Genomic DNA, 14,051 nt, shown 5'->3' on the forward strand with positions numbered 1-14,051 from the left:
TTCAAGTTCAGATCCTCCATTACTATCTCTGAGGTCATGACTATGTTATTTATATTTAATGTTGTCTCTGTTTTCCTCACTTTTACTTGGGAGCTATCACAGAACTTACCTCAAAGGGTTTATATGAGGTTTAAATGAGATGATACATGTAAACCACTTAGCACAGTGCCTGGCATGTAGTAAGCACTCCATACATATTCAGTTTTTAATTTTTAATGATATCCTTATTATTATCAGTGAAGGTTAGTTATCTGGTAAATTGTGAAGACAGTTCTCCGCTCACCAATCTGTCAGTGAGTGGAGACAAAACATTGTGTATTAAATGAATACTTTACGTGGCCACTGTTTAAACTTAATTTTTAAAGGATTAAAAATTCAAGGAAGGCAAACTATATTTACAGTTAACACAAACATCTAGATATCATGGTCATTATTGGGAAAATCTGAATCTGACTAAATATCATCTCACCTGGTATTATTAAATAATTTCTGTGGTTGTAACTTCATGGAAAAACTATATAAGCTATTATTAACTCCACAATCATTTCACCAAAGTATGTTGGACTTGATCACCTCATTTATACACTACTGACCATGTCATTTGATATTATTCATTGATACGATGAGGCAATTCATAAAATAAGAAATAAAGGTGGCCAGTATACATCTGAAAAGGTGTTACATCACCAACAATCAGAGAATTGTAAATGAGAGATTATTTTGGACTATCTTGGCAAAGTTTAAAAAGATGGATTGGATGCTATTGAGGGGCTGGTGACACTGGCATTCTCATACCTACATTGTTAGTAGGAGCAGAGATTAGTACAACCTTTCCAGAGGCCAATTTGGCAATACAAGTAAAAACAATTAAAAATATGTTCTTTGATTCAGCAGTTCCACTTCTTGAATTTTATCTTAAAGGAATATAATCAGACAAATACACAAAAATGCTTGTATATGCATGCTCACTGCAGTGTTGTTTGTGATGACAAAAAATTGGAAACCACCTAAATGCCTGCCAGTAGAGAAATGCTTAAATAAATGATGGTAGAGCTATACACTGGGACTCTATGCAGCTATTAAAAAGATAGATCTATTTGTGTTGACATGAAATATGTCCATGATCCATATCAGATACCATTTTTATATTAAAAAGGTATATGCATAGAAAAAAATTTGGTCATCTATAACTTTTTAAAAGCAGCTTTATTGTGGTATAATTTACATACCATACAATTCACCCATTGTAAGTTTACAATCCAATGACTTTTGGTAAATGCGTACAGTTTTGCAAGCATTACCACAATCCAGTTTTAGAACTTTTTTGTTACCATCCAAAGTTCCCACCTGCTCATTAAGGCTTAACTTTTAACAGTGGTTAGGTTGAGGGTGAAGTCTGGGAGAGTGAAGGCAGGAGGGGAGAATTATAGACAGCTTCCTAGTTTATCATTTCTGTCTCATTTGAATTAATTTACACCAAGGATATACTATCTTTTCATTGAGAAAACAGTAAAGGTTTTTCTATTTTGAAAAGAACAAAAAAAGGAAACAGACTTATACCCTTTGACCCAAATCTACTTCTGGTAATTTACCCTAAGGAAATAATCAAATATGTGGAAAAGGATCTGTGAACAAAGATATTTATCAATGTTTTATCTGAAACAGAGAAAAGTTGTTAAGCAATCTAAATATCTCATGATGGAAGAAAACAATTACTAATCACACTGAAATATGAAAGGTACAGGATGCAAATATTTATATGCAATCTTTATAATTTTATCCATGTAAAAAAAGTTAATGCACAGCCAGAAAGTCCTGTTTGGAAATATAATGAAATCTTTCCAATGGTTATCTCTGGATGGTAGAATTATAGCACTTTTAATTTTTTTGTGCATTTCTTCATTTCCTACAATGAGTATGTATTTTCTTTACATCTAAAGCCAACTACATAAATGATACTAATTAAAAATAGGGTTTCCCTGGTGGCGCAGTGGTTGAGAATCCACCTGCGGATGCTAGGGAACACGGGTTCATGCCCCGGTCTGGGAAGATCCCACATGCCGCGGAGCGGCTGGGCCCGTGAGCCATGGCCGCTGAGCCTGCGCGTCCGGAGCCTGTGCTCTGCAACGGGAGAGGCCACAACAGTGAGAGGCCCGCGTACCACAAAAAAAAAAAAAAGAAAAGATTAATTATGGTATTGTTTTCACAGGTGTTTCCATTTGTCAAAACATAAAGGTGTATATTTTATTTTATTTATTTTTACAATAACTTATTTTCTCATTTTTATTGAAATGTAGTTGATTTACAATGTTGTGTTAGTTTCAGGTGTACAGCAAAGTGATTCAGACCATATATATATATATATATATATATATATATATATATATTCTTTTTTAGATTCTTTTCCATTATAGGTTATTACAAGATACTGAGTATAGTTACCTAAAAGTATATATTTTAAATATGTACATTTTATTGTATATCAGTTATACCTCAATAAACCTATTAAAAAATAGTCTTGAGAAACAAGATCATCATACCCCTCTTACTACAAGAGGGGTTTTGTTATGCCATTTTGGGGCTGGAGGACAAAATGATTTGGTAGGGGTACTTAGACAGCAAAATGGCCTCTGCTCCAGATAGCATGGATGCATGCATTCATTCATGGAATCTGCCTTCCTATCACATGCCAGGAATGTTGGTAGGTACCTGCATATCGTGATGCTTAACCAGCCACTGCTCTGAAAATGCTCCCTCCTAGTGGAGGGGAAGGCGCGGCACCATCTGACAGATTGCAGCCAGCACCCACATTAGGTCTTTTTCCACTAGTGCTGTCCAAGGGGGCCGGAGGCAGATCAGGAAGTGAAGGCCTTAGTAAGTGGTTCAGATGGAGTCACGAAGGGTGACACGAGGATTACGGCTATGGAAGTGGCCAGAAGAAGGTAGATTACCCTCAAGGGAGTGTCGTGGTCATCACTCAAGAAGCGGGCTTAAACAATTTTTATATGTTTATGTCTGTCTTACGTGCACACTTGTAACAACAGCAGGAACTGAAATTGAGCGTTTGCTGGTGCAGGCACCTTGCAAAGGGCTTACATCCATTGCCTCATTTACTCCTCGCCACAACCCCCAGGTCGGGACTTTAAGGACCTTCATTTCACAATGAAGAAACTGAGGCTCGGAGAGGTTAGGCGCCCAAGGTCACAGAGCTCATAAGCTCTGGATCCAAAGCAAACAGCCACCACAGATACTTCCCACTCACTCTGGGGCCCGTTTGAGAACGAAAAGGTCCAGATCGGGACAGCTCAGCTTTCGCTCGCTACGTATTTTCCCAGATGCAGAATGGAGGAAACATCCGCTAGCACAACCAACAGGGTCTTTCGCAAAGGGGCAACTCCATCAAAGCCGTTGGCTGACAAGAATTTGGGGCTTGGAGGACAAACCCGGAGCAACCGTCAACCAGCTACCAGCTCAAGCACCAACAGCGCACCCCGCGCCGGGGGCAAGCAAGCCTCCTAGGGCCGCCAGCTTGCGGGGCTCAACGCGCGTGCGCGGGGCCAGAGGGGCCACCCCCCGCGCGAGTGCGCGGAGAGCCTGGCGCGCGGCCGGGGGAGCGCGCGGGCGCGCTGCGGCGTCGGCGTTGGCGCGCGCTTTAGGCCGAGGCTGCGTGGGCTGGGGAGGGAGCTAGGCGGCGGCGTCGGCGGCGAGAGCGGCTGCGGCAGCGGCGGCGGCAGCGGCGGCGGCTGCGCCCCAGAGCCCAGGGGGACGCGCGGACCTCGCACCGCGGGTGCAGACGGCTGCGGAGGAGACCCCGGGCTCCTGGCCCGGGGCGGGAGAGCTCGGCCAGACAACTGCCCGCCTCAGAGGCCGCCGGCCGCGTCCCTATCCCGGAGTGGCCGACGCCCCTGGAGACTCGCCGTGACACGGGCCTAACCGCGGTGGCCGCGGGCGTCCGGACCACTCGGGCCCGTCGGGCCGGGCCGATAGAGGGACGAGCGTCCGGGCAGGTGCCGCCCCCCGAGGGCCGGCCGGGGGCCAGGCGCTTAGCCGCGCGGCCCGCGGGCCGGGCTCGGCAGAGGGGCCGCCCGCGCAGCGTCCCCACCCCGCGGGCCGGAGCGGGAGTCGCGCCCCGCCTTCTCCGGAGACTGCCGGGCCGGAGCGGCGGGAGCCCGGACAGCCAGCGCCCGCCGTCGCCCGCCGGGCTCGCACGGGAGAGCGGGGAGGAGAAACTTTGCCTCTTATTGTTGTTTTTACTCCTTAAGTGTAAGGAACTCTGTTGGGAGGAAGAATGTCCTTCTTCAATTTCCGTAAGATCTTCAAGTTGGGGAGCGAGAAGAAGAAGAAGCAGTACGAACATGTGAAGAGGGACCTAAACCCCGAGGAGTTTTGGGAAATTATAGGAGAATTGGGCGACGGAGCCTTTGGGAAAGTGTACAAGGTAAGAGGGAGAAACGGGAAGTTGCACTTGTGAGATCAAACAGCCCGTGGCCCGGAGTGGCACGAGGATTTCTCGCTCCCGCGTCCTGTTCCTGTCTCTTGGACCTTCTTCTGACTTCGTAAACGTACGTTGGAACTTTATTTAGGTTATCATCCAAGCAGTAGCTAAGAGGTAGGGTTTAAGGTTGAACAAAATGGGGCCTGGATGTAGTTTAAAGAGTGGTTGCCAAACGGAGGCAAGGTTTACCGTCTGCTCTGTTAAACGTTAAAGGAAATGAGGGTGTTCTTTAATTTAAAGGAGGGGTCTGGTTGTGGCCCTCAAGCATTTTCAAATCAGAAACTCATTATACTTTTCAGTGGATTTCTATTTGTGTACTAGCTGTTTGCATTCGTATATATACTTACACTAAAGCTCCCTTTTGGGGTCCAGAGTATATATTTGGTTGTATCTATTGCTCATACATAACCAGTCTCTTGGGGATGAGAGCGAAGTGATTGCTACTTGCAGACTATTCTTGACTTGGTGGCTTGACAGCATACTGTAAAATGGAGTGGAATTTCTGATAGAAAATTTTTGGAAGAAAACCTGCATCTGGTATTAGTTTCTAAATATAATAAGCATTGACTAGAAGTCAATTTCAGGGCTTAAGAAATTTTAAAAAAACATGCACCTACATATATACACATATTTTTACATACAGATATTCATTTCAGTAGAAAGAGGTTTGCCGTTTCAATAGGAAGGCATGGGTTAACTGTTTACTGTCTTGTAAGGAGTATATGAATGATGTCATCAGAATATTTTAATCCTGAAGGGTGAGGATTTTATGAGACAGTTTAAGGGGAAGGACCCACAGGGTTGCCTAGAAGTGAAAATATAAATAACTTAAGTTTATACAGGACTCTGCAGTTTTTAAAGTACTTTCACATAATTTGGCCCCCATGAGAGTTCTGCGAGATATGCAGGTCAGTAGTATCTACATTTCATAGATGAGGACACTGAGACTCAAATTGTTCACATTCACACTAGTCACAGCCTAGATTTGATCTCAAGTCTTCTGACCCCATATTTACTGTTACTTTTGTTTTTTTACTTTAATGTCTATTGGTAGAAGTGATAGCATTTTTCCTTCTTTCTAAGCATCATCACACTGTCTGCCTTTGCCCTGCCTCTAATGCATCTCACAGCCCCTCATTCTTAGTCTGGAATATCTACTCTTTTCTGTGTGCTTTCAAAACACATTGTTCACCTTGCTTACTATGGCACTTGTCACATGTTAATGTATTTATGTTTTTATGATAAGACTAGGGGCCAAAATTATACACATTTGGATTAATTCTATTGCCTTAGCACATAGTGCATTTCTCTTTATATTTGTGGAAATGAAGGAATGTGTGTTACCTGCTTGTGAGTGCTACTGAAGCTACTGTGTGCTGTGAAAGTTGACAAAGTCAACTTCAGTGCCTAATGTGGAGGGTAGACTATGGATTTCAACAAGAGCTTACAGTATAGAATGTATGGTAGACAGGGCTTTTAGTGCAGTGGGAAGATCACTCCTGGGAGTTAAGAATTGTGTTTTATTGCTGGTTGTTACAAACCAGCTTCGAGATCTTCGAGAAATTTAATGTCTTTGGACCTCCTTTTTCTGAGGTGGGAAATCATAGATTTCCCTAAATGTTTAGATTCTTTTACCCATTAATGTTCTGTGAGTATGCAGTTATCTAGGAAAGGCAAAAATAAATCCTCAAGGCATCTGGGATCTGGTAGTTAGAAGGCAGTAGGTGATTATGGGCAGTTTTCATGGTATAAAATGTTTTATTGAACAGAAACAGTGTAATATTAAGACACTGGCTCCAGAGTTGGACTATATCTTGGCTCCCTCAATAGCAGCCTGTGACCTTGGACAAGTTACTTAATCGTTCCATGTCTCATTTTTCTCATCAGTAAGACCTACTCCTTAGTGTGTGAGAATTAAAGGAGATAAAAAATGTAAGACACAAAAAAGGGCTCAGAAAATGGCAGAAAATTACTGTTGTTACATTTACAGCTTGGAAACAAAATATGGGATGGGACAGGAAAAGGGACCTACGAAGATAGTAAACCATTTTCTGGCACAGGCAGATTGTGTGGACATGCTAATGCTATGTGATTTAATTCTTTAATGACTCTGCAAAGTATGTATCTTCCTATAGTGGGACACCAATTGAAAAAATTTTGAAAAACAAGAGACTTACTCCATGTAGTTGAACACTATAAGATTGTGTCAAGGATAATTTTTGTGGGCTTGATATCTATTTTAGTGTGATACTTGAAGAGTGTGAGTTCTTTGCATCTTTTCTTTTCATCTTTCATTTTTTTATGCTTTCAAGGAGTAAGCTCTGAGATTTTTTTAAAAAGAAAATTTTAAATTTAAACTTATCTGAGCTGTTCTGCCTTTTTTGTAACCTTTTTTTATTGTACAAGATTCTCTAGGAATTTTAAATGTATAGACTTCTGTGTAAGAGAAAAAGCTTTGATAGCTTTTTCTTACAATTGTATGTATTAGTATGTAATAGAAAACTATTTCTGAAGTTGATTCCAACTGTCATTTGCTTATGGAAATTAGTAACTGTTACAAAGGTTAAATTTCTAAATAGGCAATCATTTTTCCGTCATATTGTCGTATGCTCTGCACTCAGTCCTGCACTATACAACTCTGTAACAGTTACTCTCTTGCCTGAAAGATCTTCCCAATTTTAAATTTATTTTCTCTTTTTAATAGTATTATTTGACACATAAATGAAGATATGTAGTATCCCTCACAATTTTTTATGTTTGGATTTCTGTTGCTTTTAACAGAAAAAAAAAAAAGGAATGACATGAAATGATCTGTTGAATTGAAGCTGAACTATTGACTGTGTGCTGGATGAAAGTGATTCTTTTTATGTCCCTGATGGGCATGCACCTTTTTAAAAAAAAAAGTAGTGAAATATATAATCTTTGTATTGAAAAGTACAAAACATATATGTACGTTTAGCAAACAATAGTAAAGTGAACTCATATTAACAACCATCAGAGTAAAGGAATTCTGCCAGTACCCCAGAATCCTTCCCACCTCCTTTCTGAATTACTTCCTCTCTCCCCCTAGAAGAAACCACTATCCTATCTGTAAGTTTTTCATTTCTTTCCTTTCTTCATAGTTTACTATCTAGGAGTGTATAACTAAACATGATAACTTTAGTTTTGTATGTATTGAGTGTATTTTGTGTCTTGCCTCTTTTGAAATCAGCATTATGTTTGTGAGGTTTGTCTTTGTTATCGCTAAAGCGGTATGTAGTTAATTGTTGCATAGAATTCCAATATATGGTTACATCACCAATTATTTACCATTGTACTGTTAATGGATATATCAGTTGTTTCCAGTGTTTGGCTTTTATACACAGTACTGGTGCATATATGTATGAGTTTCACTAAGACTCAGGAGTAGAATTGCTGGGTTATAGGGTAGTGTATCTTTAATTTTACTAGATGATGCCATACTATACCAGTTTACACTCCCATCAGCAGTGTATGATAATTTCCTTGCTCTGCATTCTCTCCAACATTTGATATTGTCAGAATTTTTAAGTTTTGACAATCTGATGTTATAGTTTTCCTTGTGCTTTTAATACATCTTTCTCTGACTGCTAATAAGTGATTCTTGCCATAGGTTTATTAGTAATTGGAATTTCTTCTTTTGTGTTCAAGTTTCTTGTTCATGTTCCTCTTGGATGTCTTTCTTGTTTATTTGTAGTGTATTCTGGATTTTAACCATTTGCTGGTTATGGTTATTGCAGATACATTTTCATTCTGTGCCTGTCTTTTCATTTTCTTTATGGTGTCTTTTTATGAACAGGAAGTTCTTGACTTTAATATACTCCAACTTTGTTTTTTCTTTTTCAGTTAATGCTTTCTGTATTGTATTTGAGAAATTCTTTCCTGGAGTGTCCTTCCAGTTGTTGGATGGGATGCTGCCTGATTGATGAATCACCTAACAAAGCTAATTAGATCTTTGGAAAAAAAAAAAAGAAAGAAAAGAAAGGCTTTCTTAACCTGAGATCATGGAGATAATCCCCTATTTTATCTTCTAAGAGCTTTATGATTTTGCCTTTAACATTTAGGTCTACAACCCTAAATGTTAAAATAGATTTTTGCAAATGGTATGATATAGGGGTCCAATTTCATTTTTTTCTCCGATGGATACACAATTGTCCCAAGACTCATCACTGGGGGAAACTATTCTTCCACTGCTCTGCAGTGCTGTCTGCAACATGTGTCTGTTTCTGGGATCTCTAGTCTCTTCATTGATCTATGAGTCTATTCCTTTGTCAGTATCCTGCTGTCTTAATTAGGAAAGCATTGAAACAAATCTCTGCTAGAGAAAGACTTCCCCTTGTTCTTATTCAGCAGTGTCTAGTATATTCTTGGCCTTTAGTGCTTTCATGTACATTTTAGAATTAGCTTAATTGAGTTCCACAAAAAAACCTGTTGTGCCTTTTTGAAGGGGTTTTATTGAATTTATATTTAGATCAACTTTGGAAAAATTAACGTCTCCCTGATACTGAGTCTTCCTACCTATGCATATGTTTTATCTCTAGGTCTTTTTTTTAATATCTCTCAATAATGGCTTATAATTTTCCTCCCCAGAAATCTTAGGAGCTCAGACTACTTCAAGAGTCTCTTAAATGCTTTGTTTTTCCTATTGGAATTTCTTCCTTATTTTGGTTATGTACAGCCTTCAGTAGTCTTCTGAGAAAGGATGAATGGAAGGTTTGGTTTTTAAGACCAGGCCTGTCTGAATATGTCTGTATTATAATGTCATACTTGATGTATAGTTTGGTCGTAGAATTCTAGGTCAAAAATACATTTTTGAACTAGCGTTGGTGAGGACAAAGAGCAATTGAGAAAATCCCCATCCCTTACTTATGGCCAGTCTTCCAAAGTGATTGTATGACTTTATACCCCCGTAAGTAAGGGATGGGGATTTTCTCAATTGCTCTTTGTCCTCATCAACACTTGCTATTGTTATTAATACTGTTATTAATATTTTATGTTAGCCATTCTGGTGAGTGTGAAGTGGTTTTATTTACATTTTCCTTATGACTAAAAAAATTGAGTCATGTGCCTATCGAATATTTGGGTATTTTCTTTTTTGTGGAAATTTCCTGTTTGTTTGCCCATTTTAAAAAAATAGCTGTATTGAGGTATAATTTATATAACTCAGCATTCACCTATTTTATGTTTATAACTTGATGAGTTTTAATAACTTTGTACAGTTGTGCAACCATCGCTACAATCTAGCTTGAGAATCCGCTTTTGACCACCTGAAGTTCCCTTGTGCCCATTTACAGTCAATTCCTGTTCCTGCTGGGGTTTTCTTTGTCTGATTACTAATGAGGTTGAGTTCCTTTTTATATACTTACTGGCCAGTTGGATTTCTTCTTTTCTGAAGTGCTTGTTAAAGTCTTGGATTCTTTTTCTTTTTCTCACTGATTTATGGGAGTCTATATATTCTGTTAACTAATCCTCTCAAGTTATATATGATGCACATTATTTTCTCTTGCTTTGTAGTTTGTCTTTTCTTTCTCTTTATGATATCCTTCTTTTGTATAGACATTTCAGATTTTAATGTAATTCAGCTTATTAACTTTTTATACTTAGTGCTTTTTGTCTTAAAGTTTCCTTACCCAGGGTGATGAAGATGTCCTCCTATGTTATGTTCTTAAAGTTTTATGGTGTTGCCTTCTTCTTATACATCAGGTCTGTAATTAAACTAATGTTGGTTTTTGTCTATAGTGTGAAGTAGGGGTCCAGTTTCATTTTTTCTGTGTAGATACCCAGTTGTCTCAACACAATTTACTGAAAAGACCACCCTTTCCGTATTGCTTTGCAGTGCCTCCATCATATGTCAAATGTCCATATACACGTGGTATATTTCTATGAATTTCCTATTTCTTTAGGATAAATTCCTAGAAGTAGAATTGTTAGGGCAAAATACGTGAGCATTTATTAATGTTTACTGTGAAATTACTCTAGAAAGGTTTATAAATTTATTTTTAAATTAATTTTTAATTATATTGTAAGATGTTATGGAAAAACCTGAATGAACTTTTTGGCCAATCCAATACAAATAATTAAAGAAGTTCTATTTATTGGGAAAATTAACTTATTAGAGATTGAAATTAGTTTCTTTGACCATTACTCTAATTATTGTTCCTTCTCTTCTCTCCATAAATGTAACTATTATCATCGGTTTCTTTTTCTGTTTATTCTGTTTTTTGGGGTTTTTTTTGGCCGTGCTGCGCGGCTTGCGGGATGTCAGTTCTCTGATCAGGAATTGAACCCAGGCCACGGCAGTGAAAACGCTGAATCCTGTCCTCTGGACCACCAGGGAACTCCCCATCATCAGTTTCATGTATATGTTTCTAGATGTTTTTCTGTGTACTTACGTATATATACATGGGTTATACCTATTGAAACAACCCAACAGTGGTCTATTTCTGTGCCTTTGTTCCTTGACCTTTTTCAATGTTAGTTTTTATCCTTTTAAAAAAGTATTTGCTTTTTCAGTAGACAAAAAGAGTATCTGTTTATTTCATTTCCCATTTCTCTCATTTTTAAAGAGATTGCCATTTAAAAATTAATTGAATTATTCATATTCTAATAGAGTTGTTTTCTTGTTGATTTGAAAGTACTTTTTATGGACTATGAAAATGAGCACTTTATAATAATGGTGCAGTTATTTTAGTTACTTTAGTTTATGCTGCTTTTTTGATATAAAGACATATAATGTTCTTTATTCTACAAAATCTGTCAATATGTTACTTTGCTTTTTTTTCCTTCACTTTCATGCTTAGAAAAGCCTTCCCTACCCAGAAATTAGATAAATATTTATCTATATTTTCTTCTAAACTTCTTAATAGTTCAGTTATGAAGAATTTTAATTTTAATTCATCTGGAATATAATTTTTTTCTGTGGATTGATATGACGCTCTATTCTACCCTAAAAAAACCAAAAATATATTTTCTCTATTTCTAGAAATGTAAATACTATTATTTTGAAAATATAGCAAAGTATAAAGAAGAATATATAAAAATAATTCTACCTTTTAGATAACCTGTTAATTTAAAAGAACTCAAGGATGGATATACTCATGTGGTTAGAAACTTGAACAATACAAAAAATGATAAAATTGAAAAATGAAAACCTTCCCCGCCAGTCTTTTTTCCTGAATTTAGCCACTATAATAATATCTGTGTATCTTTTCAGGTAAAGTTTTATGCCTGTATGAGCATATATACAAATGTTTGTTTGTAAAACTGAAAATATATCAACACATGCACGTTAGTATATACAGGTGAACTTAACTGCCTGTCAAATTGATAGCATAATCATACTGGAAAAGTGCTTCAAATGATGTTTTTAATTAATTAATTAATTAATTTTTGGCTGCGTTGGGTCTTCGTTACAGTACGCGGGCTTCTCATTGTGGTGGCTTATCTTGTTGTGGAGCACAGGCTCTAGGTGCGCGGGCTTCAGTAGTTGTGGCACGCAGGCTCAATAGTTGTGGCTCATGGGCTCTAGAGTGCAGGCTCAGTAGTTGTGGTACATGGGCTTAGTTGCTCTGTGGCACGTGGGATCTTCCTGCACGAGGGCTCGAACCCGTGTTCCCTGCATTGGCAGGCGGATTCTTAACCACTGCGCCACCAGGGAAGTCCCAAATGATTTTTGAATAGAGTGCTCTGACTAGTGGGATATATTTAAAGGATAAAAAGAACAGCAAAGAATGCTTGAACTTTATTAAATAGGTTTGTTACTAGTAGTGATACTAATGTTATAATTCTGAAAATACTTTATAAGTACTATAGGATAGAGCAAATTAATTAATATAGTGCTGTTTTCGGAACTAGGGTTGTAACTCGGAGAAAGGGGTTATAAGCATGAAATGTAAGGAGGAACCCTGTGACATTGATTTTTGAACTGGAGGTTTTAGTTTGAACTCGTGATAAAACATGCACTCATGCCCCCAACACACACACACACACACACACACACACATACACACACACACACACACACACAATAAATACATATATACATATTCCTGTTTTCCACTGAAAAGGCCTAGAAGTAATGATAACTAGTACTCCTAGCTCTTGGTTTCTAAATACCATTCCCCACTAAAAGGAGCCAGGGCTCGTTGAAAAGTCTGATCCAGGTCTGGGCTAGAGAAGTACAAAAGTGATAAAAATAGAAAAGTAAAAGCCTCCCCACTACTCGTTTTTCCCAAAGGAGCCTGGATATCTTGGACCAGAAAGCAAAGATATGCTCAGAAATTAATGGAGACATGCCCAAAGAATACCGGTTAGTTTTGAGCAACAAAAATATCAACAAAATAGTAGCCTAATAGAGGAATACTAGTTAGTTAATATATAAAGATTGATAAAATTAGAAAAACCACTATTTTGCAACCACACTATAATAATTCAGGCAAAAATTATTGATGGATGCTAAAAAAATCATTGTGTGGAAGGCTGTGGAGGAACATGGTTTCACCCCATAAGTATCGTAAGTAAGTATCACCCAGTAAATGTACCTTTTTGGTAGAGAGAGCTGATGGATACCATCTTAATCAAGTGATCAAACCTGGGGTTAATCAACAGTAACAGGAGGAACTGTATTTTCTGATGTAATTCAGTGGGAACTGTATAATCACCTAATATAGTATTTTTGTTAAAGATATTTAACCTGAATCTGATAATGAGGAAACAATCAGACAAATCCATGGTTTGAACTTTTAAAAATGTACGCAATAAAGGAGTTTTTTTTTTAAGATATTTGAGAAATTTGAATATGGAGTATATATTAGATATTGTATCAATGTTAAATTCTTTGGGTATGTTAATTATATTGTGGTTATATGTGAAGTGCAGCTTACTTTGCAAGTGGCATAATAAAAAAGAAATGCATGTGTGTGTGTTAGTATATACATATCTATACACATACATACATATCTTTTACATATATATGTAAAATATATGTGTGTGGATCTTGTATGTGTATGTGAGAGTGAGAAAAGCAAATATAACAAAATGTTAATTGGTGACTCTGGGTGAGGGGTGTATGGGTGTTCACTGTCTGTTCACTCAACTTCTCTGTAGGTTTGAATTTTTCAAAATAAAAAAGGGGTCATATTTTAAAATACTCTTCTACACATTGCTTTATTTCACTTAACAGTTCTCCTTTTCACATTTTTTCCCTCCCTCTATATAGTCATCATTTTTCTCTTTCTCTTTTTCTATGAAAGGAGAAAGAAAGTCTCCTTTCAGAGTAGGCAACTACTTCTGTACTATTACTAAAGTTATTTGGTGTTTATTAAATACCGCATTATGTTTTGTACTCAATACCACATGAAGTCCAAATTCCTAGCATGTATACATTTATGTTTTAAAAGAGGTAACTGAAACTTTGGATTGCAAAAATAGCTTTAACGTGCTGGCTTTTCTTTTTTCCTTCTTTGTAAAAATGTTAGTATTTGTGTGGAATAACTTACCTTGACAGCAGCATGTTCTGGTCCTTTTATAATTTAACGTT

The 14,051-nt window shown here is 37.8% G+C and overlaps 1 protein-coding gene across 3 annotated transcripts in view; it reads left to right on the forward strand.

Annotated features, from left to right (window-relative positions):
- The first annotated feature begins 3,703 nt into the window (after nt 1-3,703).
- SLK (STE20 like kinase) overlaps nt 3,704-14,051 on the forward strand; it is a 56,900-nt gene continuing 46,552 nt past the window's right edge. For 2 of the 3 annotated variants that reach the window (XM_027112521.1, XM_027112522.1), the window contains exon 1: nt 3,709-4,438. In XM_027112521.1, coding sequence (XP_026968322.1) covers nt 4,289-4,438 — 150 coding nt within the window. In that variant the 5' untranslated portion in view covers nt 3,709-4,288. Of the gene's footprint in view, nt 4,439-14,051 lie in introns of all 3 variants that reach the window. The other variant, XR_003433913.1, reaches the window with a different exon arrangement.

Source organism: Aethalodelphis obliquidens, unplaced genomic scaffold (assembly GCF_003676395.1).
Source record: "Aethalodelphis obliquidens isolate GAN/ISIS:26980383/991018 unplaced genomic scaffold, ASM367639v1 scaffold11, whole genome shotgun sequence".
In the NCBI taxonomy this organism is placed as follows: domain Eukaryota; kingdom Metazoa; phylum Chordata; class Mammalia; order Artiodactyla; family Delphinidae; genus Aethalodelphis; species Aethalodelphis obliquidens.